Below are 26,557 nucleotides of genomic sequence, written 5' to 3'. Positions count from 1 at the left end.
TACATCACGTATGTACTGTATAAGGATATGCAAGAGATAGCGCACCCTCAGCATTCCTATAGAACAAACGAAGCCGACAATTCTATATTATAGTAGCCAACATTTGACGTTCTCAATTGCTGTGTGTATGACTTGTGTATTTATGTAATGATACGTAATAATGCAAATCATATTTCGAGCTATAGAAAAATTGAGGCCAAGCGCTGTTAAGGCTTGTGTCTATTTCCCGAGAGTTTAACGAGAACTTTATTTAGTTTCGTTAGGTTATTCCTTGTGAAATGCTTCGTCGTGTGTGATTTTGAAACGACAAAAAAAAACTTTATCTGAGAGTTTGGCTGAGCTTTTATAGGGCGTTGTGATATTTTAAGCATCATGAGCTGATTGGCATAACCTCGATTATGGTAACTGGATACAATAACAACAATGCCAGTGAATTTTGTAGTAGATGCCCCAAAGTATCAATTATTCAATTAAACAACGCTGATTTATACTAATGAGGCTGTGAGCATAAGGAAGCAATTTTTAGTTTGGTTTTTGACAATCCTATTTTTGAAATCTCTCATTTCTCAGGGTCATTGTAGTAAAGTTATGAGAAACTTTAACTCCTACCCCGGAGCAAACTCTACTTTTTTCTACAGGTATTGATAACCGACCGCTTGGTCCCACATACTTCGTAAACATTTTATTGTTCTTGTTTTATCACGCGCGAACTCTGATAGATTTTTTTGCCTGTGTTCGTCTCGTACTCAACACCACTTAAATTTGTAGTTTATTGCATTTAAAAGAAATATATACAGAAAGACCACTAAATTTTGACCTGTTATAGGGCCTAGCTTCTAAAAAAATATGTCTTTAGATTCGGGCATCTTCTTAAAGATGCTGTTTCTCAGTAAAGTACGTTTTGAGCGATTTTATGCAAGGGTGCCACCGCTAACACCAGCTATTATGGACCTAGGTATAATTAGAACAATATTCATATTATCATTGTCATAGAATAACTAACTAAACGCTTATTTGGAACATTATAAAAAATCTATAGCTACAAAAGCTAAAATTTTTCCCTATTGGTTACATATCTATCCTAAGAGCCTGCAGGAAACTTAGTGCTTCAAACTGACGTCATAGCATATTGCAGCTCAGCCTAAACAATAACGAGAACACTTCTATCGTGCTCAACTCTATGAATAAATATCACATAATGTCTGTTCGATCGTTCTTTGCCAGTATCTGGTCAGAATGATGAAAAAAATCATTGATCTAATCTGTTTCTTAGTCATTCTCTTGACGCTTGCGACAATGAGGACCTTAAAGTATAATGCTAAATTTTTACTGCGGAGGAGATAGTACTATTGCATTGAACTCATTCAATATAGACATGGTAACCAATCCCCAGAGGGATAGGTTACTTTATGTAGATAACTTTTTCCTATAGGTAGGTGTTTTATGTCAAAGAAGATTATAAAAGGTGTGTATTATATTTCTTGCTTCTGCACGCTGTGGTTTTCACTCGCTTTGCCGCCAATGACGAACGACTAAGAAAAAAAGCTTTCTCAAATGGATAAATATTTTTTGCACTACTTTACCATATAGTACCCTTTGACCAGAAAAGATACCTGCGGCTTATTTGAAATCTCCATCATCTTATAAGGTTCGAAGGTTTCAGCTTAAACCACACAGAAACTTCAATAGCCGACACAAATTCGAATTTTTGGCCCATTGAAGTTATATTTTTTTAATCTACATTTGAAGATTTTTGAAGGCCTGTTTAAAATGGTTAGAATCGCCCTTGCCAGTCCAATTACATCTGAATAGCATATCCTGTAGAGCAAAGCTCGAGACAAAATCGCTGCACTAGTTACGAAAAAGAGCAAAAGACCCGTACCGACGTTATCCGTTACTATTAAAAAGCTACAGCGAAAAAGCCAATGTCTTAATAATGCCATTCTTGTTACTCGCTATTAGGTAAGCATGCCTTAGCCTACCGATTCTTTACGCGTATCCTGCCAATCACCTTGAGCCAATAGCTACCGATATGATTAGGCACGTTCATTTATCCTTCATTAGTTTTTATCAAAGGCCGCGTTTGCATACATTAAAGAACGAAATTTGTTTTTGATCGTGCACATTAGGCGGATTGATGGTGTACATCTAGCGGTTAAAGCTGGTCACCATTTATATTGACTCGTAATTTAGGAACAGCTGCAGCAAGGACAACCAAAACCCGTCGAAATATTTTCTAGAGCCGTTAGATATTTCCCGTATACCTAGAGCCTTCTCCAGCCTTTCCCGTAACACTCCAAGCGACCCCCCCAAAACGTGGCTCCAAGTTTGCCACTGCTATCGTATAGCTGTCCTGGCCAGGAAAGGAAATAAAGTGCTCTTTCCCAGTGGGAAGTGCATCCTTTTGTCCGTGCTACTCCCATATTAGTCCTTACGCCGTGGTGCCTTCATGCAGCAGCTTACGCGCATGCCCGGGCCAAATCTCTGGGTTTCCATCAGCTAGCTAGCTGTATGCTGAAAGGCTACTGCCTGCCCCGATCTGCATGTATAGCAAAGAACGACGGCGCTGGCCGTCCAAGGCAAAATGGAGCGAGAGAGAGGCCAAACTTTTACCATTCCAGACGGATCCTTTCCGATTCCTGGCCTTTCCTAATTTGACCCTCCTCTGTCTGCCTCCGCCTGTTCACTGCGCTCTTGGCTGGCGCGGTCGAAGCAGCTCGCAGGCTTACTCACGTGTTTCTTATTCCTTCATTTCATTACTCATAGTTCCTACTGGTGCTCCTCTGTTTCATGTCTGCTGTAGCCGCTCCCGTTGGCTGTGCTTATCCGTTCCGTTCCTAGCATAGGAGTGGTGCTCACTAGAGGTAGTGCTCCTTACCCTACCATCATCGCTAGTGCTCCTGCTCCATCTAATATTTGGAAGTGCCTTGCGACGGCCCCCCAGGCTTCAAGATAGGTCCGCCAGTGCCACCTAAGCCGCCTACGATGACGAGGCGGGCATTCAAGATCTTTACGGTCGACGCGTTTACCAACAAGCCGTATTGCGGTAACTCGGCCACCGTCGTTTTCCTCGATCGGGACCAGGTCAGTAGGATCACGACGACCTTTCGACCCATTTCCCAACGCCAAGGTCTCTCTCAAATGGCGTTCAAGGCCACGCAAAGAATTAATCTACACCGATCAAACATGCAGTTTCGATAAAAGGCTTCTACTGGCCATTTGACTTAGCAGTCATTTGCGATACGCCTGATTTTTCTAGCTCTTCCCAATAGTAGACGTAGTCTGTCAGTTGCCTAGTTTGCCAGTGCAGAAATCTAATTAGGCCGTTTTGACAATCTTATTCCTTAGTCAAAAAAGACATGTTGAACACAATTACCTAATCCTTCTACATGCGAAAATATTTTACGATCTCATAGCATAGTGACATCTTGGTTAAATAAAATAAGAAACTATGGTACGAGCGCGGGCGTGTTAATATAGTAAGCATTGAGCGCAATACGAGTCTTACGGTCTAGGTTTGGGATGGCTGCTAATTTGCTGGTTTTTTTGGGACCTGTTCCTGGATAGAAAGAGAAAGTATAAGATGAGATGTAGGTCTTTAACGGCATAGAATTACGTACTGAGCTTCGTTTACGGGCGCCGTCGTTTGCGTCGCCTAACTGTAAAGCAGTTGATGAAACGAGCATCTTACGATTACATAAGGGCAGGGCAAACCAATTCTGAGTGGTAATTTAGACAGGGATGTTGTAGATGATGAGAAACTAGAGCTTAGTAATTACTGATGTAGATGGTGTGGCCTACTGTTGTCATGGGCTTACAATGGATAGGGTGCCCTCGATTCCATAACGCCAAATTTAGCGAAGGCTAGTAGCGGGAAAAGCGGTTCTAGAGACTCTTACCAAGAGCTTAGAGCCTACTTTGTTTTACTTTATATAAAATAGTGTTGTTCCATTTGGTTGCAGAATAGACGGATACGCTTTTAAGAACCCTAGAAGCTGGAACCACCTGCGAAGCAGCCTCAGCAGGCTTGGGGGACAGCGAAAGTAGTACTTGTGAAGGTCATCCCACAACTGGGAAAGCCTCGATAGTGCGGATACAATGTTGCGCCTAGATATCATCTGTGTATTAGATAACTAGTGCGTAACGTTTATAATCACATAATAAATACAACATTATGATTTTCGGGGGCCGTATCGGAAGCGCTAACTTTAAAATATTCGAAATGTAAGGTCGAAATTATTAGGAAGAATATTTTAGTGCTGTTTGATCGAAGTTCTAACAAGACTTGTACAGTGTTTATTCTAATAGCAGCACCTTTATCTGTGTGGCTATTCTTCTCGAAGAAAGTTCTCTGGTGATAACTTTCTTCAGTAGATGTACACGCGATTCGTGTTCTGAGCGTTTGGCTCCGTTCGAGGTTCGGGTACCCAAGGGAAACATCAAAAAGCTTTCTTAAAATATCCACATATGTACTTTGCTTAATTCTGCTTAGATTGTAAACAATGACAGCCGAAGACACAAAAAATAAACAAGCATAGGTAACGAGCGAACAACTTTTCTTTGAACTGCTAGAAACGAGACTGGTTAACTTGCAAGTGCCATTGTGCGGCGATCTGGAATATCGCCCACTGCTACAAGGCTTAAACAACTCATACTGCACACCGACGCAAAAATGGGTCACTACTTATATCAATGGATCTGGCCGTAAGAAAACATTGGCTATATGACCTTCGATCACGCATTGGTAATATTCACAAGAAACTGTCGGCAGCTGCGATATTCTGATGTTTAAGTTCGTTTCTACTACACAGTTATTATAGGGGGTAGTATTCGAATCTTGCCTTCTCTGGATTATCGAAGATACAACATCTTTCATCAGGTAGTGCTTTTTGAAATGTGCAAATGAGTGAAAACCTATTCGTACTATCATGAAGACCTACCTTGTGCAAGCCGCCCGAACGGCCATATATATATATATATATGTATATATAGCTGACCGCGGTACTTATTGTCGACGAACGTGATGCATCTCATGCAGTAAACGAAATTCAGGTTAGGCTGGTTAACGTTTATTTAGAAGTGACTGGATATTTAAGAGAGAAATTCGGGCTTCGTTAATAGACTGATTCTTTTTGTATGTTTGAATAAACATTTCAATTATTTTTTTACGTTAGCAATATGTGAGGTGATCAAGATTCGAAACCGGAAGTAAACGTACTTTATTTCATATTGAAAGCCAGCCATCTAAAGCCGTGCTTAATGGCAATAGCGGATATAGGATCCTAAACAACTATACGTACATTTTAATTCTTTTTCTTCTGATTGTTGCCAAATCAAGATTTAACTACTAATCTATCTATACGCGATATAGCATCTATGCCTTCGTATCATTTTGGCCGTTAAAATTGTCCTTATTTGCCGGTGACGGAAAGCGCTTCATAGATGCCAATGATGTTTGCTAATATGTGCAGACATCGAACATAGGTGGTCAGTGGCCTTTGGTGTTCCCAACAAAATCCACCAACCATAATTTATGCCCATACAAAAGCGTAGACCATAAAACACGCGCAACTTCGGAACTGCCTTTGATTCCCGAAATAGCGACTGGAAAGTTGATAAGATTAAGCCCATTGAAAGAAAGTTTCAAAAAAGCAATTAGTTGTACCCCTCACCCTCAAGTGGTATTGTTAGTCTGACATTTTTGTATGCAGAAATATATGGCCTTTCGCTCTCCTGCTTTCAGCATAGGATAGTCCTGATTTAGTTTTTAGCTTACCACATCACACCTAATCCACAAGTCCCTTAAACCACCACCCTAACTCAAGGTTGCGTTTAGAGTGGCCGAAGGTCATTGACCATTTCCGACGAAATACAGGAAACTCCACTCAAACAATGGGGGTTCACCTCATTATAAATCCATATGAGTACGGCTATGCAATAGATACAGTTCAGACGCGTTCTCGGTCGGCAACGGTAACTTCTATCTTGTCGACTAATAAGCCAGTCAACGTATGCATACAACGTATAGCCACTACTACTACTAGGCATATTGTTTGAGGACATAGCGACAGAATAATGTAGTTTATAACTGCTGATAATCCCAGCCTCTTCTGATATCCATCGACCCCTGCTCCCCAGAGGACCTGTGCCGCGCATCGTCCTGACCTCTAGGGAGAGGCGGCTACGCTTTTACATCCCTCTTAATTTAGTTGATACAATTGCCAAGTCATGAACGTTATCTGTACATAAATTTGTATACGCGAGCCTATACAGTTGCAAGAGATGAAAGTCAAAGCGGACAAGAGAGAAAAAGGAGCAAAACATCAGGTGACATAGAGATAAGAAGAGAATACTCCCCGGGAGTTTAGCACCACCCTTTCGTAGTACGGAGATGGGAATGACTGGCAATGGAAGACATGGCTAAAAAAATATCTCGCATTGTTACACTTCAGTCGTATTAGCCCATCGGTGGCATAGGATGAAAAATGCTCGAATTTTTATTGTGATATCGTACCTATAGTAGTTTCGTAGCCTTCGAAGGCTATGTCCTCTCTTTCTATGTAAAAATAGGTAATGTTTTTGAAATTTGACAACTGACAGGTACAGCTAGTGTTTTCCCGTGTGCCGATAGCTGTTTATAATGCGGTGATTTCGAGGGTTTAGGTTCTCTATGACTAGCTGCTTAATTCTTCGCAAACGGCAAAAAGCTACTTCACAATAAGATAGTACACAATCGCATTGTGACGATCAACGCCTTTAGTCTTACACAAAACAAGTGCATACGGATAATGCATATATATTATTTTATGACCTTAGGAAGGAAACCATTCAAAGTCTCCGCGCAAATTATGCACAGTGTCGCCTAAATATTTCCATACCTTTCTAAGAGAGTACACAGCAGGCTAGTTGGAAAGTGGATAAAGGCACCATCAAAACCTTTTATGCGTAGAAATCCATGGAAGAGTTTCGATTGCAATCACTAACTAGCCGTCGTGGGCTTTTCTACCTGGAATATTGTATACGCATGCCAGCTTAGATCCGTGGATTACTAGTGAGCGCGCCAGTGCTAGGAGACTCTATACGGGATGGGCGCAATACGTCACAGCTCAACCTTTACCCTATCATAAATAGTGAAGAACGATTTAAATACGAACAGTTATGTGTGCCTCTCAGAAAAAACGAACAGTCTGACTAGTTTACAAAGAAAAACTTATACGTTTGTCATCAGTTGAGGAGTTCGACAACTTTTCTCGTATAGAATAATAATGTGATTTTTGAATGAAGCAAAAGTAGCTATAGGTACGTATATCAGCGACTCAGATAGAGAAAACAGTGATTTTCGGCTACTTTAGCATAATCACGATAAGATACAGCCATTGAATTTAAAGTAAATTATGGCGCGGTTATATAAAAATATGCTTTTTTTCCTTTTCTATTATTGTTATTTTTTTTTTCTATCTCACCATAGTAATCTGATGCTCGCACGCTTCTAGTGGGGCAGGTAAAAAAAAGAAGGTAGATTATTATATCTAGTGGTAACGTCGAATCAACCCAGTTTAGGTAGATAAACGCCAAACAGTGTCTAAAGGCGTGCTTAATTGAATATGGTAAGGATAAATAAATAAATAAATAAAAAAAAAAGAATTCATTATTCGTCTAGGCTCAAATAGGCTGATTAGCAAAAAACCATTACAATTCTGGAATGAATATCATATACTTCTACACCTATTGCAGCTGCAAACTGGATGCAGGTGAAATAGCTTAAGGTCCATCGCAATACATATCGACCATCTTCGTGGTGCCGCTTTCGTTCGAAGGACATAGTAAGCTAAACGTCAACCTGTAACCAGTTAAATAGGCATCGCCACAAATGTACGTGGCCACAGGCCGAGTTTAGGTATAACGAAAAATCCAGCTGAACTTACCATGCGAACTACGTGTTCGACTTTAGAGAAAAGCCCGATAGAAGACGGTCTATGTAAAAAGATAGCAGGTTTGATGAGTTTTTGAAGTTAATTGAGCTGGGCATCTTGAAACGATCCAAATGTGGAGCTTATTCGAGGTCAATGCGATACGTTTCCGTGTCGATAGGCGTAATTATAGCGAAATACTATAGCTCTAATATAGTGTAAGGTTTCTGTGTACCTTTAACCTATGCACAGATATTTTATAACCGCTGGTTCAAGCTTCACCATCAACATAAACTACTTTGTGTTAAAAAAAAAACAAAAAAAAACTAGAATATATATGCACAGCGACCAATAAGTGTGTAATCGTCGTGAGCCTTTACAAATATAATAACTACGTATTTACGCCTCATCGTTTATAAGTATGATTTAATTGGTTACCTTTGTCCTCGACTAGATTAGATCGGGCCTCGCCGGTCATCCAATTTGATAGAGGTGCAAACTTTTGGCCACGCTCTATGAAGGGCAGATTGACGATATATTTCTAAGGCTCATAAATGTCAATGAATAATGAACACACTTTAAAAATGTTAAAGAGTTTACAAAAAGAAAAAGAAACCTTTCTGGAAAGGTTTACATTTTTCAATGAGCCTTTGCTTTATAGCGACAGCTAATTTGGCAATTTTAAACTTATACTGTACTGCTATACTCGAGTTTCGAAAGAGTAACGTACGTTGTCTTAAGCAGACATGGTGATTAAGACTAGCAACGCATTGTCTTCAACCAGTCGTCCTCGTAATTCTTTAGTAGCAATCATGGTTTGCTGGGTAAAATTTTTGTTTACTAATCTTAGCAACACGCAATCTGTTTCGTGATGGCTGGCAGCTACCCAGCCAGCCAGCCAGCCGGCTGTCTGATGGAATACGTGTCACGGCAATACCGTACGTAAAACGTAGCAGTGATATGGCCAGATTCAGATCTTTACGGGGAACACCTTGAGCCTCAGTTTTAAACTCCTCCTTGTAGCCTTAGGAGGCCTTAAAGTGAAACATGAAGCTATAGTTGCCAATTGATTGATTCGCGTGTCCTTTGTTTGACCGTTTCAATTAAGTGTAGAGCTACAGCGACATGAAAGTTACCGACGTCCGACAAAGCATGAGATATTTATGTCGGTAGCCTCTGGAGAGGAGTTTATGTGAGCAATTACTATAAAGTAAGCAATGTGAAGTGATATCTCAGACACTTTATACTTTAGATTGATAAAATTTTTCTTATTAAATGTTATTCAATGAAAACGCAGCTATAACTGCTTTGTTTGGAAACAGGAGTACATTTTTTCTGCACATTACTATATCGCCTGCGTTATTATTGACAGATCGACTGTCGATTCACCGTCAGCAAGATAAATGCTGTTGTGGTAGACACCCGACGACAACTTGGGTCGACCCACCGTTCTTATCGCTTGCCTTTTCCACGTGTTGACCGTTCTACTGGCCTGTAAGTCTGGGTCATGAATGACCTGTAGGATTTGCCCTATACGTGTTCCCTCCCATTATCAGTGATCGACCACATAGTAGCGCTATGCACAGACAACAACGTTTAGGCGAAGCTCATCAGCTTGCACTCTCTAAGAGATAGCACGCAGAGCGTCGAGAGTACGAATGAAAGAGTGACGGCTGTGTAATTTGCCACAGCTGCTGATACTGCACAAGCAGCTAATGCTACCAGCCCAAAATAATGGCAGCGTGTTAATGATCTGTGGCAAAAAATACCGAAAAAAACATTTCACATAATCTTGGCGACGTTCTTGTCGTTTGAAGATGGCTAAACCAGAGACATAGAAGCAACATAAACAACGCTACAAGACCATAAATGAGGCCATAATAGTAATGAAAAAGGTAGCTGAGCTAAAAGTCTCAGTTGACAATTTGTTAAAAAAAGGGAAACTATATTTTACATCCGTTTGAGTAGAAGAAGAACAAAATGTTATAAAAATTATAGACAAAACAAGTGTAACAAAGATTGTTAAACGATCAAGTGTTTTTGTTTTAAACTAACCAGACTTCCGTTCTAACCTACTGGTACTTATAGAGCTATTTTGCTATGCATAAGAGTGTTTAGGCTCAAATTTTACGTGTTGGTTAGTTATTGTGTGGAATGAATTACTATGATTACTATGGAAGGCTTCCGTTGAAAAGGCTTCAAACGCTTTTTCGTCTGTGTGACGATAACGCAATTCTCTTTTAGTTCAGACGCAACTGTCGGGTCGTGGAGACCAAGCGAAATTAACAGAATATCCAGGGAGCAACCCAGTGGGTGGTCCTATAGATTGTTGCTGTGCACATACATTGTTTAGATCTAAAGCAAAACTTTTACGTACAAAATTTACCCACATGAAAAAATTAAAGTTGTATGTGATTTAAAAAATGGACCATTCGCTTAGTATTAGCAAGTTATGGTTAGTATGTTGCCGTTCAAAATTCGTGTGCACTGAAGTTCCTTCACTTACAAACACGTGTGGCGAATCCAGTAGGCCTCTCTATATGAACCTGTGTGGTGTACGTCTCGACCCTGCAATTCTAAGTATGAAGCCGGTAAAAAGATGGCTACTGACAAAAATACGCAAGCTAGCTCACACCTTTTTTGCCGTAACTTGTTAAGCTAAATCGGTTTATAAGTTTGACAAAACAGAAATGCAAGTCGATGACAGGGTCTGTGGCGAACAAAGTTGGGTGTGAAGGTATTAAACGGGCAGTTCGTGCAAGTCGGTCCAACGTGCCCCTACGCGCAAAACTGGAATTGCTGCTTTGCGATTAGAGAAAAGTAGAATAAACAGCGGAAATGAGCCCGAGTCCTTAACGAATAATCAGGCTCTGCGGAAATGGAGCAAATAAGAGAAAGACACGATTATCTTTGCGCTCATGTGTTGTCGCTGCGCTCTTTCAATGGAAGTAGGGGTGTACATAATTTTTACATGTTTCATAAAGTGAGGAAATTTTAGTAGACTACGATTTATTTAAAATGAAAACACGTTTTAGGAGTTTAACGCCGCGTTCGCTCGTCATTGTAAAAAAGTGGCCAAACACTGACGGCATGGTACAGGCTTTCCCTACAGTTAACCCAAGATTATGATAACGCAAACTGCTTAACTGTCATCCGCTGTCGGATATCAGTTGTTCTAAATTTCTCATGCGGACAACAGTTTTGGGCCTCCTGTGTATAAATTACTGCAGACCATACGAAAAGATGAGAAGTTTGTCCAGGCATGTCGGGAGGCTATATTTCAGACCAAGCCAAATAGCAAATAGAGGCGAAACACTTGCACCTCATTTAGTTATAGCTCGATTTTATATTGCATCAACAAGATTCTATTAAAAAAATTGCAACAAGCAACACGAGATAGCAATATTCAATGTAGACATTAAACTTCTAGATATAATGTTTAGCTGCAGAGCATGATCAATGATAATGTAGCAGTTGGTAAACGAGATGTCAAACTGGTATTGGCGCTTGATAACTCGATGCGTAAATACGTTGAATGAACGCATTGATGGTCTGTACCGCGTTACAACTGTTTAAACATACAAAATGGTAATAACAATAAATATACAATTAATTAGTATTTATTGATTTTATTTAATGCTTGAGCGTGTGTGCGGTCTCCGAGCAACCGAGTGTAGGCGAACCATTTTTAATGCTCGCTGAGCAATGGGGAGTTCTTCTGAGCAGTCTGATTGTCCTTTGCCCTAGCCGAGGTTACAGGGCACGCACTCAATTATCTTCATCAAATGTTCCGTAACGTCATCGAGTGATGGCAATAAACAACTAAACTCTAAAGGGCAGACATTGTGTTGCGTTGAAGGAAAACCGATCACCTGTCCTTATTAGCTGTGAATTATGTAAGGTATTTGGACAGCGTGGGGCTCATGCGTTCAGATTCTTTATGACATGTTTCAATAAGCCATTGGCCTATTGTTTTTGTTATAGTGCTAGAGGTAATTGATCATCATGAACCGGGACAGCGTGCAGTATTGCAAGACTAGTTTTGTATCCTGTGAATCTTTGCAACGTACGAAGTATGTATGTATTTACGGACTACATATTACGACATAACTTGCTACTTACAATGTAGACGGCAGCCCCCTCGTACATGGCTGATTTGTCGACTCTATATATAATATTTTCTTGCCTCGCGTATGAACGATGGTTTTTCTATACGTTCCAGGATATCACCGACGAGCTAAAACAACGCATTGCCAACGAGATGAGTTTCTCCGAGACGGCGTTCGTGTCCAAAAAAAAACCGGAGGAAAGCATTTCATCTGGTAATTCTTTACGGAGAAAAGTGAATTTAGTTCTACGTCGTTACTATATATTTTCCAGGCAATATGTTACCTCTGCATGTCCGCTACAATGAGATCAGCAGCAGTTAAAATACTGCGCATACAAAACACGTCATTGTATGAAAAAGTTCGAACGAATAGTCAAAATAAAGAATATTGTCACATATATATATATATATATATATAGCAATTGTGTCTCCCTCCCAAGTCGTATTTCATTAGGATCAGATATGACAATATGTAGTTATCAACAATTGTACAGATAGCAAGCATTCGAATTGTGATGTGTCCATGATAACCCGGTTTTCTATCCCAACAAAAAAATCCGACTCAAGAAAAACTATTTCATATCTTATAAACTGGTTTATTTCCATTGGTGGGTAAATGGTATTCATTAATCTACTCAGCGCGTCTTTCTAAACGACATTTGTATGCATGTAGAGTTGAGCAGTGAAGCTTCGATGAAGAAAAGACGTTTGGTTTAGCAGTGAGCTTACTGGGGAGATGTGGGTCGTATGGTAGAATTCACCGAACTAGCGATGTCGAAATATTGAAAGTAAAATTTGGGCAACTTTACATGGACCCATAGTGTGCTTTGTGTTTGCTGTCTAAACAAGGTGAAGGCTTACCCGACTGCCTTTACGTATTGTCTGTATATCGCCAAAAAATACACACGGTTTCGATGACCAGTTCCCTTTATCGCGTCGATTGTATTATTTCGGACGTATACATAATGTCCCCATTTTTCATTACTTTTAAAAAGTAACGAATATAATGTTCTTACTGATTTCGGAGAGAAGGGCTATGCAGAAGATTCACTGAGAGGTCAACTGAAGGTTATTTTTATCTTGTTCCGAAGATATTTAAATTTGTATCACGAGAAGTTCTACGTTCTTTGCCGCTTTCTATAATTCTCTGCCGCGAGGGCGTGAAAGCAGTGATGTGTTATCGTACTACGAACGTAACATGTCTGTAGGATGCTCTGAGGGAGTCGAACGCTCTGAAGGGTTCGAAAAGATTAAGAACTTTTCTTAAACATTGACTTGGCACTTCCTCAGTGTTCCTCTGACTACGGACTTCCTTATCAGAAGGTTTAGATTTGCTGTGAGTGTAGCTGAACCATGTTAACTATGAGAAGGGTTGACCGAAGCGAAAGAGTCCTAAACTAGGAGTTTGGTTATAAAACGTCACCTTTTGTAGGCCATCCGGCTTGCCAGCCTTTTAAGAATATATTTTTTTTCATTATAATGAAACAAAGTACGAAATGGTAAAAAGTACCCGGCGCCAAACCTACAAAACACGCGGCTTCATCTCCTTATCCCACTAGTAAAACTCGTTAATACGAAAATACCGAAATCATTATAGGTGTTTTAGGTATAGGAAATACCTTGCTGCATGACGAGGCGATTACAGTTTTCAGCTCTGACGAAACTAAAATTATCACCGTTCATTTCGTAGGCCCTACACCCCATGGGGTGCATGGCAAGCCATTCACTATTCATTATAATATTGTTCAGGTACAATATAAGTTGTACTGTAAAGAAATAAATCAGATTGAAGAAATCGAATTTGTTTTCTAAGATAAAACGCGATCTTCAAAGAAGAACAGCTATTAAATCATCACTTCAATAACGAAGTTTTATCTTGCATAGGAATGTTTCTTCTTTAGAGCATTCACAGTTGCAATTTGCCTGATCACGTTAGACGTTGTCGAAAGTAGACGCATTGGCATTTTTTTGTCCTGCTTTGAAATTTCTCTTCTATTTAATTGCTGAACAAGCCAAAAATTATGCATCTGATTTTTCGCAATTAATCTTTTTGTGAATTGTTCGTTCGATATTATTGTAAAACCTAAGTATAGTATAAATACTGCGTAACACCTAAATCGCTATCTCTTTACCCTCCACTGAAACCTAAATCAGGCCAGTCATTGACATGCCTGAACTTCTAGTCATTCAAACTCTGGCCCATGAAACGTCGAGTAGACCGACGCGCACCCCCGACTTTGTCATTCGACCTTCGACATTTGTCAGCGCCACAAACGCCGTGTGTATGCCTTACCAACGTTTCGTACTATTGCACATCACCGAATTCTAACAATTATTTTCTACAATTACATTTATATTCTTCATCTAACTTGCTTTAGAGCAACAACTCCTTGAGGGTTATTTGGATTTTAGTAATCTTCGATTAGCACATCAGTACCGCAATATGCAAGATCCCGTTGCGTAACGACTCGTTGTCCATTTAGAAATCTAGCTTTAACGGCACTAGTCTATATAGACAGAATAGGAACCCGCAATAATCTCATATAAAGCCTACGAAACCCCTAAGCAGACGACTTGACCACGTTCATCACGACATCTGTCCTGGGGTGTATAAGGTGATTCGAAATTAAACCTATCCTAGACCACTATGGCTTAATTTCGTAGAGACGCACGAATGCCGGCAAAATTAGTATAGGTTCCTTTCGTCGAGTTGCTTGCGCGTCGCCAATCTGCGTTGATGAAAATAGATAGACAAAGCGCGTACTACGTACGCTTTGACTGAAACAGACTACATATATATATATATATATATATATATAAAGCTATGCCAAAGACGTTCATTGTCATGTTTCTTTTGGCTGTTGTTATTTCAGCATCAGACTTCTTCCTTCGTTGGTTCACACCGAAAAAAGAGGTTCCTCTTTGCGGGCACGCTACGTTAGCGACGGCGGCGGCACTTTTCGATAACGGTAGGTTTTTATCGCCGTAAGCGGTTCGAAGGTCTTTTCTAAGCAAGGCGCGAACGGAAAGACGCGACGTCACATTTAGTGAAATACGGGTAACTAGATTTGAGCTTACATACTAAATACTGTTCAGAAAATAGAAACATATTATCGGAAAAAACGTTGAAAGAAACTAATTTACTACTATTGGCTAAAATCACTATTTGCACACACTTCAGTTAGTAAAATGCAGCGTTCACAAGCTCTTGTGTTATTGCCAGTTAATTAATAAAATGCTGATCCTTTGCTATCCATCCTTCTCTACGCGTACCAATAGTCCGAATGAAATGCCCCGATACTTCAGCCAAATCGACTCCAACTCCGTTCGAGATGCTTGCGGTTAAGATAACTTCGAGGTCTTTGTTTATACGTATGTCTGTAGTACGGCTTCGAATTTTGTCTTCATAAACAGCATTTTCTTTTCAGTGTGTGAAAAACAACATCGAACGACGCGACGCCACACAAATTCCTAATTGATAACAAAATGTACTCCCTCAGATATTCGCCAAGTCAGTGGCGTGTGAGGCGACGTTGACGGTGCCTTTATCCAGCGCGGCCGAAGAGGCCTTTTTGTCACCTTTACAGCTGTTCATCGAAATAACAGCGGTATTATGGCTTGGAATATTTGGTGTTTATCTGTGCCGACGCTATTTTTCAGCATCTTTAAGATAGACTAAGTTCTATTACGTACGCGTTCGTATGCGTCCGCTGCGTGAAGATGAGCTTGACCTCTGTCTGTGAGCCTACTTGGCAATTGTGGAAGTTTGCAAGATTTTGAGACGATCGGTTAAAATACAAAGTGTTTTAATCACTATTGAAGCAATATTGCAGCATATTAGATGTCTTCTCAAAAACACCGGTTTGATCGCGCATGCATAGGGCCACCCATATTAGTAACGAATACAGAATATCTTATTGCGATGATCTTTGACTTCCTATCAAATGGCAAACATTTATGAAACATTAACAAATAGACTTCCCGATTTACAGCCGTGATTCACCTTCAGCTGATTCAGCTTTTCTCCCAACTCGGTCGAGAAGTGGAGAACTTCAGCTTGGAATGTAGTAAAAAAGAGCTAAAAACATTGCTGCTAACTTTACTTTGCCGTATTTACTAACTACATTCACTTTTTTTTTTCTTGTAACTATATCACTTTCATGAAGGGCTGGCCATAAAAAACTACACGCCAGTCACGAAATGAAAATGCGCACCCTGTATTTAGCCTAAAAAGGTGATGGAATTATTGTTGGGATGGCCTCTGTATACTGCGAGATAATTTCTTCGTGTCATATCATTTTTAAGGGTCACAATGAATCAAACAAAACTAACAAGTATTAATACTGCATTAGGCTATGTTAGTAGTCTTTTCTTCAATTTCCTTTTGGGAGCTAATCAGAGGGCTCCTGTATCGATGCGACAAGGATTTTTTTTCGGAATACACTGGCTTCTAGGAAGCGCATGACTAGTGCTATCGGTGTTACCTTAAGCTTTATAAATACCTCTTGTGCTTTTTTAAAAATGTCTTCGGTCGGAACAACAGCATCCAAATCTATATTGGACAGCCACCATATTGTATACAGCCTGAAAACGCGAATAGGCCGTTATAGTAACCGTAGCATGTATGCATTATGAAAACTACTACGCAGTGATCGTCTTTATATTTTTCTTGGCAAGTCTTTGCCCACAATCAGTAGGCATTCATAGATTTACAAGCTGAATTATCAGGGGCTATTTGCTATATAAGTTTTTAACAAGTATATATACTTGGCATTAATTTATTAGTCAATCTGTGTAAGTTTTAAGGCATCTACTTCATGCTGACGGAGACCGTAATCTGTTTTTTATAATATTATCTTTACATTTATGAAGCTCGTACCTACGAATAGCCACGGCTCTTATAGCCGCCTTCTCTTATCACGTCATGGCAGACGGCCTGAGCTGTGTTCGATTTTGGCGATTGGCTATAAATGATATATTCAACCAAGATTGACAGGAAAAGACTCCTAGAGATGTGTGTTTCCTTTTGTGCGAACTGTAGTTATTCTTAAAGAACAGTGGACTAGACGTTTTTCGACCTTGTCATAACGGATCCTGATGGATACAACCCGCTTATACAATACTTGAACTAGTCGATTTGGACTGGATTCTGTTTTCCTACACAACATCTGCTAGGACATTGTAAAACAGATTGTATACCACGGGCCTCCATGTAGGTACGTTATGAAATTAACCATCGCATCTTTCTGTCGCTTAACTACGAGTTTTACCTACAAAGATGATGCCTCCATTCCTTTGAAATCCTCTGTGTTTCTGTTTCCCATCTTTCTGGTCCTTTTTTTCCATTTTATTAAAGCGATTTGCTTTGACAGTGCAGAAACGATGTCGTACACGCCTCCCTCCTTTAGAACTTGGTATTACATGTGAACGCCTACACATATAATTTCCATATTATCACAAAGAATGTCATTTTTGCCGCCTTCCTCAAGTAAATGCATCTACCGTGGCTTGTGGAAAAACAGTGAAGCCGTCCTGAACATGATTGTTCAATCTAATAAACTTGCACAATATGTCATTCGAGAGTAATGTTGACAACACTCTAATATAACTGTGTGTGCTTTAACAACTAGGGTGTTATTATATAAATCTGTAATTATATAAGTCTAATATATGCATCGCTGCTAGCAATACCTATTTCCGATTGATTCCCGATCGGCGCACGCCTATTGGCTGATGGTCGATTCGATACACACACGTGTATCAGACGTTATTCGACCAAAATCGAAGGCCGAGGCCAGCATGTTGACCACGTTCGCGAAGATTTGTTAAAATAAGCCGACCTGGCCAATTAATCCTAAGAAGGTCAATCTTGGTCCAGGCCGAAAGCCGACTCGAACTCGGACGGGAGGACTCGTACTGATAGCGGGAAGGTGGAGAGCTTTGCGGAGCAAAGGACCAACCTGGCGTATAGGTATTTACAGTGAGGGTGCTTTTTGTTCGAACTGTTATACTAACAAAAAAGCAGAAATTTATTTTTGATTTTTTTTTCAAAACGATGCTTTGGATATAAAATTGAGGACTAATAGAATCACTCTTGTTTCACGCCTGGGGCTAGGCCATTGTCGATCGCGCCGGCAATAACAATAGATATTGCGTTCTTTTTTTTGTTATATGTGTTGCCGTAAACGCTCCTCTTTAAACTGTTCTCTTAAGATAGTATCACGTTTAAATTAAACGTTTGATAGATCATATCGTACTTTCAAATTTTCTTGAAATAATGTCCGTCACAGCCGCCTGATTACTAGATCGTTGCTACTTCGTGCACAATTATATAGCATCGACTTGACCTAAATACTCCACGTAAAAATGACGGAAATTAAATTACAAAAAACAGAATGAGGGTTTTGTTCTCGCTGACAGGCTTCTTTTCAAGCACGTATCAAAATGTATATTTAAGGAAATATACTATATAATAAGGACAACCACAAAAATAACAATGTATCTATCTACATTTATGTTTTTGTAACCTGCTTTATTTCACTGTATCTATTCTTTCTAGGAAACAAAAACAAACGACTAAGCTTTGATACAAAATCAGGCACTTTGACTGCGATTAAGACGGAGGACGGTAAAATTATGCTCAATCTGCCCGCGCGCATGAACAAACAGGTGGTAAGTACAACACATGTAATGTTTACTTATTTCTATCCATATGCGTATTTTCGGTCTCAAATCCACATTAAGCAGGATATCTTCATGTGTCAGTTGTAGAAACTCAATTAGAGATTATATAGCGGATCCTATACTATATCTATTTAGACATTCTACACGAGGCTGTCTCGTTTAGCACCCACAGACGTTCCTCCCTCCCTGCTCATTTACTGGCAAACACCGACTTTTAGCAGAGTTGCCACTTGGCCGAATCTATTTTTCCTGCATTTCAGCTAAAACACTTGCTCAAGCCCATGAACTGTGAGCAGTCCGTCCACTAACTCAACGATTAAATTCGCCTTACAAAAAAGCGCTGTCATGTAGGATCCATCATAGGGATGATTAAGAGGAACATTTGTTTTAAGGGCATTTTTCGAACACTACACAGGCCACCTTGAAAATTCGCAACATAAACAATACTCACCTTGCCATATCATAAAGATCTAGCATTTCCAGACAGAAAAAAGATCAACATTAAAACGTTTTCTTTGAATAAGACTACTCTTAAAGATGTTTTTTCCCATACCGCATTCGCTCTTCGCCCGTTTGCAGGGCCGGTCGTTCGCTGGCATTCTCTCAAGCGCTGGGAGAATTTGTTTCGCTGTCAACGAAAACACGTTTAACCAGATATTTCGAACCACCGAAAATGATACCATTGTCAACAATACAGCATAGCTTTCACTAGAAGGCCGACGGTGTTTTTTCCCAATCCACCTCTTTCTATTCGACGTTCAGCTCCATTCCTCGAAACCTTGATGCCACACCTCGATAATTCCTAACGGATGAAATTATTTCGTACCAAGTGATCGGCTCAAGCACTCTTGCAATACATACTTTTTGTTATCTTTATTTTTACAGTAGCTCTGTAACCCAGACCCCCTGAAATGTATAAATCAAACGCAACCATCCCTTAATAGCTCACATATGGCCTCGACGCAATAAGTATTTGCGGTGGATATGTTCAAGCCTATGACAATAATTATACCCAGACTAGCGTCATTCGAAATAGCATTTGAAATTAAAGACAAAACAACATCTAAAAAACAATAGGTCTGATCACGGAGCTATCATAGAACCGTACCACAGTACATGCCACTGTGCTAGACTGATTTCGAAGTGATCGAGAGGCATAGCGGAATCAATTTCTCTGGCCGGGTAACGTAATTTGTGTAAACAAATACGCTCTTTTAGCAGCAGTAGTACGCTGTTGCTCAGCGGCGAAAGAAAAGCCATTCTAAGCAGACATGTCAGGGAGGATTATAAGAGACAATGCCCTAATCGGCGTGTCTATACGTATGTGCTAAACATCCCACCTAAGCGAATCGAAACCCAATACAGGATCGCTCTCCTCTTCAAACCACATATAAAACTCTTTAATGCTTCGGATTCCGTGAAAATGCTTGTGACTTATTTTTTGACAAGCAAACGCAAGTCTTTTCATTAACTTTTTCACTTTTTTAAATTAAAGAAATTTTGTTTGGTCTGCGCACGAACCTGAGGGACGCCTCACTCACAGTTTCGTCTGCTGGTTATCCTTTGAGGTTTGCAAGCATGCCTCCGTGACTTCATGGCACAGGGGCACAGAAGAAGCTTAGTGCGAAAGCTTGTACAGCTCCATTATCTGTTTCCTGTAGAACATCTACAAACAATGGCAAGAACCCCTTGCTCTTATCGTTAGTTGCTTTATCCAACCCCTCATAGGTAGGATGAAACAGATTTGTATGCATTTGCTCAGAGTCGGCACCCCAAAAACGGAACTGCTCATGATCCTATCATTGGGGCGGTTGACCGCATGTCGTATGCGTAGAACGACTACCTACAGAGAGGATCAAGCTCACAGAGATTTCATTCGGCTATTCGCAGACATAATATGAATAGACCGATTAGCGTTGCGATCTGTTTATATTTATAAAGTGTTTGCCGGGATGTTTGTACATTGCGACAGAAATAGGATGAACGATTTGCTGTATCGACTAAGACTTCGTAAAGCTTCGAACGAGTCACAGTTTTGCAATGAGCGCCCATCGCTAGGCGGATGAATTTAGCAACACGAGAAAGCCTTTTAGGCGGTTGCGTGTATTTAATGTCGTTACTTTTCGACACCGAGTTCAAAAAGACGAAGTACAATAGTATCCGTATGATCGAATACGATCCTTCAAGGCCAGTTCGCCACACGTTTTCCTTCTATATTGCAGAACCCAGGCATCTACGATGGTCTATTCAAGCACGTGATCGGCGAGCGCCTGGAAGTCATTGAAGTCCGCTATTCGACCGAAGAGATGAAGCTTGTTCTACGTCTCAAAGACAATACCACCATGTAAGTTCAGCTCACAAAGCCCGACTGAATTTTTAGCTCTACGAGTTCTCTGTTTAGTCAAATTCAGTTATTGGCGAATCCGACTGTGCCCATGAGAGATGCAAGACCACCGATAACGCATACTCGACATTTATTTTGAATAAAGAAATCCTTTAAATATGCGCTGACTGTACTGCAACGCAGCGTAGTAAAAGATGCCAATACCTGAACAAACCCACTGTCCTCATATGTTAATCGTCGTTGCAGCCGGTGCCTGTAATCATTTTGTATGAAAAGCTACCAGTGATACCGGAAAAATGCCATTAATTTTTTCTATTCGAATGCATACGTTAAGAAAATTCGACATATTCTTTTTACAAATGGCAGGAAGCAGTTGGAAAACTTCAGCCCAAATTTTGATAGGATGATGGCATTTAGCGGCGGCAATCTGACACTCCGTGGAGTCACAGTTACATTGAAAGGCTCAAAAGAGAACGGATGTGTCAATGCGGAAACTGGAGAGGTGTACGACTTCGTATCAAGACATTTCGCGCCATGGTACGGTGTTCCCGAAGATCCTGTTACTGGGTCGGCCCATACGGTCCTTGGACCGTACTGGTCCGAGCAGCTCGGTGGAAAAACTAAGTTGTTTGGTAAGTGGTATGAGGATTTAAGTACATTATTTGTGCCAAGGTCAACCCAGAACCATCGTACGATGACAAACGTGTGAGATGCAGAAGTCAGAGTTAGCGCTGGTTGTATATTACCCTTTGCCATAGAGAAAGCCAATAGCCTACTAAGTTAACGTTCTTAGCATTCTATACATATTGGATGCTCAAAAGGCATTGATGCCCTTCACGTCAAAATTGAAGCGAAGATTTTTCATATTGCAAAACAATATTACTAAACTGAACATGTGCCCATTTAATCGATAACCCTTTGCCATTTTCCTGGCAACACCATAATCCCATCACTATGGAACTTCTGTGGTCCATGGACAAAGCATGGTAGCAAGTATTCTATGTATCTTTATCATTGACGCTAAGTTAATACAATTGAAGTAGTTCTACAGAAACTGAGACAAATGATAATCTAATGGTACAACGTTCAGACCCTATAGATGCGCTAACACTCCTTGAACTGTTTGCTGGATAGCTTAAGATGTATATGGTCTGGAATCGTCATGACGGAAGACGTTGCCCCTCCTGTCCACTAATTCCGATTGGTTTATTTAATAGTTTGTTGTAGTCTTGTTGATCGTTGACAAAATAAATATCTGAATCAATAATTCTGCCAGGCGGCACCGACTCCCAAAGCGCAGCATCCCAACAAGCATGACCTTTGTTGTCAGGCCGAGCTTTAGGACAGGTCATACAGCAAATTTTTTCTCTCGCTGTCATATATTGTGCCCTTTTCTAATCCGTAATCAAGCGCTTAACAAACTGGCTTGACTTTGGTGCATTTTCATAGTATTTTGCAAATACGACCAACTAAATGATTCCGCATCGTAGAGCATTCAAATATCAAACGTTTCTTTGTAGCCAGCTTGCTTCAAATAAGTGAAAATTATATTGTGATGTATGTTTAATTGTTTGCTGATATGATGGTCATACCCAGCTCTCGTAATAGTTTCATCAGCTTTTTTCGTCTACCACTATGAAAAGCATCTTTTACATCGGAATTTCTAAAACGGAAATGACACGACCACTTTTGGCGCTTCTCTTCAGATAGCCCGTCTTGATCATAGATAGCCTACTTTGTTTTTAAGACGGACCAATATTTGTACCTTTATCGTAACAGAATTATAAAATTTCACTCTTCTTCAAGGCTCCTTGTCCTAAACCTGAGCAAGCGAATTCAAACATATTGGCGACGGTCAAATTTCAGCTTTCACATGACCCCAACCCTATATCACCTGACACGGGTCACTTTAAATCTGCTTAGCTAGCTTTTGGCCATTCAATAAGTTAATCTACCTTCATTTATCTCTGTTTAAACATGTATGTATTACTTCTGGCACATTCGACAGAAGTCTCTCGCAAGCTGCACAGATTTATTTAAAACTTATATATATAAAACGTATAAGGGCAGGTGCCGCATCAGGAAGGTGTTACGTGGCTGAGTGTCACGGGCGATAGGATGATACTTACGATAATGGTCTTAGATTAGAGAAAAAAAGTGGCTGCAATGTTGGCACTTAGACCAAGAGTGAAGCAGCTACGCGGGCCTTCGCCACGAATGCTAGATACAATAGACAAAGCCTTAATTCAGACAGATAGGATAATTTCTCTGTATCGTTTAAATCGGTATCGAAGCCGTCTGGAATGAACATCTGTCTCATAAATTATGTGCTTGGCCCGAAATTGCTTTGTGTATATCTTTGAATAGAACGGTTCTACGCTATTCTATGCTACTGAAGGCTATCGCACTTCAGCGACTCCAGTCAACTAACATGTTAATGCGATCGTCTAGCTTTTTTGGCTTTTTTTACGGGACAATCTTCGATGGACCGAACGCATCATACGGCGGCAGCAAGTGACTGGTATATACGGTTATATTATTAAAAGTTATTTGTCATATCTTTGGTGCTGAGAAGTTGCTGTACTTCAAGGCGTCGAGAAGGACGTTTACTATTACTTTTTCAGAGGAATTAAGATTGCCCTTAAAAAATCATTCAAGTGCATTCAGTTCATACGATTTACTTACAACAGAGTGCAGCTTGCCCTTTAAACGTTTCTAACGGCTTTTTACTATTAAACTACTATCGATTATGCAATGACTCTGGTCCAATGTGGGATTCTTGCTCTAACATCTTTTAAAGGTCGCCGAATATTCAGGCCCATGATTATAAAGCCTCTAGTAACATGCCGTTTTAAGGTTATAATGACGTTTAGCATAAGCATGTATTTATTTCTCTTAAAATTAGCTTTCAGTATGTTTAACTTAGCTTATCAACTATTTGACTATTTCATTGTTGTCTCTAGCCCATTTATTAAATAGCTTGATAGTAATCTTATACGTGTGCACGTTCGTTTGCAGCCCGGCAAGCCTCGAAACGCGGCGGAGATCTTTACCTGACCGTTCGCAACGATCATCGCATTGAGATGGGGGGTCATTGGGTCTGTGTCCGGAAGGGAGAACTCTATGTGTAAGTCGAGTGTGCCCAGGAGCCCAAGCGCATTACCAAAGCGTTGAAAACGATCTGGAAAAGCAACCTAAAGATGTCGTCGGGAAGGCAGAAAGAAGGATGCAGGAGTAAAAAAAACCTAAAGTTTGATTAGTGTCCTTCTTTGCCAGGTGCCCATCAGGGAAACGTGCTCATTACACAGATATTTAATATACGAAAATGTGAAGAGGAGTACAGAAGGAGAAACAAAAAATGAGCCCTGAATGAGAGGTTCTGACGGCGTTCTTGAACGGGGATGTTTCATAAAGCATTGCGACGATGCACGACTTGTCTTCCCCATGTCTTCGCCGTACGACACGTGATATGTAGATAGTTTTAGATGAAACTAGATAAAAATGATACAGGGCATGATATAGTTATTCGAATATCACTGAATGCTTATTACTACGATGTGGACGTACTGCGTGGACATAATTTGCAATAGAACCTAAAAACCATTGAAGAAAATAAAAAAAAAAACACCGATACGGATATTATGAGCTAAAATATTGAAGCGTGCATTGTTTACGTTGAGTTGACAAAAGTTCATAAATACCTCGCGCTGACAACTGGTGCCCTGCATTATTCCGAAAGCCGAAGTAAATCCTTGCGCGTCGTTGGTTAATCGCTTGTATTCCGCCTGGAACTCAATGGAAACACCATTACCATGTTTTCCGCTCCATACGTCTACAGATAGAAAAAGCAAATCTTCGTTAATGAGATTTGCTATTAGCAACAACTGGAAATCATTTGAGCCACTAAGTCGTTGAAAGAAACAGTCGAGACGTAAAGTAATGAACGTTAAACCAAAATAGGTCGGGATGATGCCTTTATAAAAAATACCATACATTATTAAATCGTATTGTTAACACGTAACGACAAAGACTGACGTGCAGTGAGCGTCCTAAATTCGAAGATGGATGGCGTGTGGGGCAGAAAACGCCTACACACGATTAATCCGTTTCGGTCGAATCATACTATGTCAATATATTCTTATCTTTTACAGCACTGTCGTCAGCTGTTATAAATCTGGTGGTGACTCATTCCATCACCAACTGAAGAAAAAAAACGCTGCTCGCCTCTTGTTTCATTCGTTTCCAAGGCGGCTAGTGCAATAAAAAAAAATTGTTGGTTAACGCAAGTAGTGGTAGGACTAGACGAACAAATTAACAACTCTGTCCTACGTAAAACATCTTACAAACAATGCATTTAGCTCTATATAATCTATTACTGTTACGATGCCAAGACTGTTTATCTAAATTTTATGCTTATAGACTTACACTTATATACATCTATATATATATATGTTATTATTGCTATGATGATTATTGTTGTTGTGCTATATACGCGTTGAGACGCCCTGACAAGCGATCCGATAAACGCAAATGCATTAAAAGTCTAATAGTAGAAAAGAGGGAGAAAGCGAAGGCGAGGAGCTGAATGAACGAGCTGACACTGATCAGGTTGTACCCCTATAAAAATCAACACGTATAGTTAGCCCTTTTTGTTAGTTATCACTGTGAATTATTTCTGTTCGCGCATTATATACATACAGATTGTTTGGATACGATAACTCATAGCATCTCATGGCATTGCTCTGACTGAATTCATCGGATTACGAGCGTCTCCATATAGTTTGGGAGATAATTCCCCCTCTGAACAAACAGGGCGTTCGTGTTCTATCCGCTGTAAATAGAAAGAACTTCATAATAGCTATACCTACGCGATGAATCGGCTAATCTGAAGTCAATTTTGTTCCGTACATAATCTAGTAAACCGCGAAATTTGTGTGGGATTCGCTAACTTCGTGTCAAATTATCAGGAACTACACGGAAGAGGAACGAAGACAATTTGGACTTTGGAACTTCGGAAAGAGTTATCATCAAGCGGCTGCGAGAATGAACGATGTAGAAGAGGAGCTATCACTGCGATTACCATAGCTATCGAACCTATTATTATTATTATGATCACGATTAAAAAGTGATGAGGGGACATCTATAAAGGTACATTAGCTAACATTATAGAACGTACATTCGTAGAAATGTTAGCAAGGACGGAAAGCAATGGAGCGAAAGAAAATACGAAAACAACTATCTTCGCTGACACGAGTAAGATACAGTGGTTAATAAATTTCTGTCCGTTACGAGCCAGAATATTAGTGTTGTGCTTTTTTTTTTTTACCAGAAGTAAAAGTCCTATTGTATGTTGTTATAGAGAAACTATCGCTTTGTCTGACAACAACTAAAATAAGCCTCATTACATTTTGTTAACCTTTAAAATAACCTAATTTATTATTAATACGTAATGACACAGACTGAAAAGTTATTTAAATTTGTATTCAAAAATAGTGAGGATTTTGAAAAAAT

The 26,557-nt window shown here is 40.0% G+C and overlaps 1 protein-coding gene across 1 annotated transcript; it reads left to right on the top strand.

Moving 5' to 3' along the window:
• The first annotated feature begins 2,662 nt into the window (after positions 1-2,662).
• LOC111265817 (phenazine biosynthesis-like domain-containing protein) lies at positions 2,663-26,344 on the top strand. The gene is made up of 7 exons (XM_022842748.2): positions 2,663-3,084; positions 12,133-12,232; positions 14,892-14,987; positions 18,578-18,690; positions 20,925-21,046; positions 21,413-21,678; positions 24,065-26,344. Exons 1-7 carry the CDS (start codon positions 2,986-2,988, stop codon positions 24,175-24,177), a joined length of 909 nt encoding a protein of 302 aa, XP_022698483.1. The 5' UTR covers positions 2,663-2,985; the 3' UTR covers positions 24,178-26,344.
• Positions 26,345-26,557: the final 213 nt, after the last annotated feature.

Source organism: Varroa jacobsoni, unplaced genomic scaffold, assembly GCF_002532875.2.
Source record: "Varroa jacobsoni isolate VJ856 unplaced genomic scaffold, vjacob_1.0 scaffold_1017, whole genome shotgun sequence".
NCBI classification, from domain to species: Eukaryota; Metazoa; Arthropoda; class Arachnida; order Mesostigmata; family Varroidae; genus Varroa; species Varroa jacobsoni.
The sequence above is the reverse complement of the archived record's forward strand: the minus strand, read 5'-3'. Positions and strand labels throughout refer to the sequence as shown.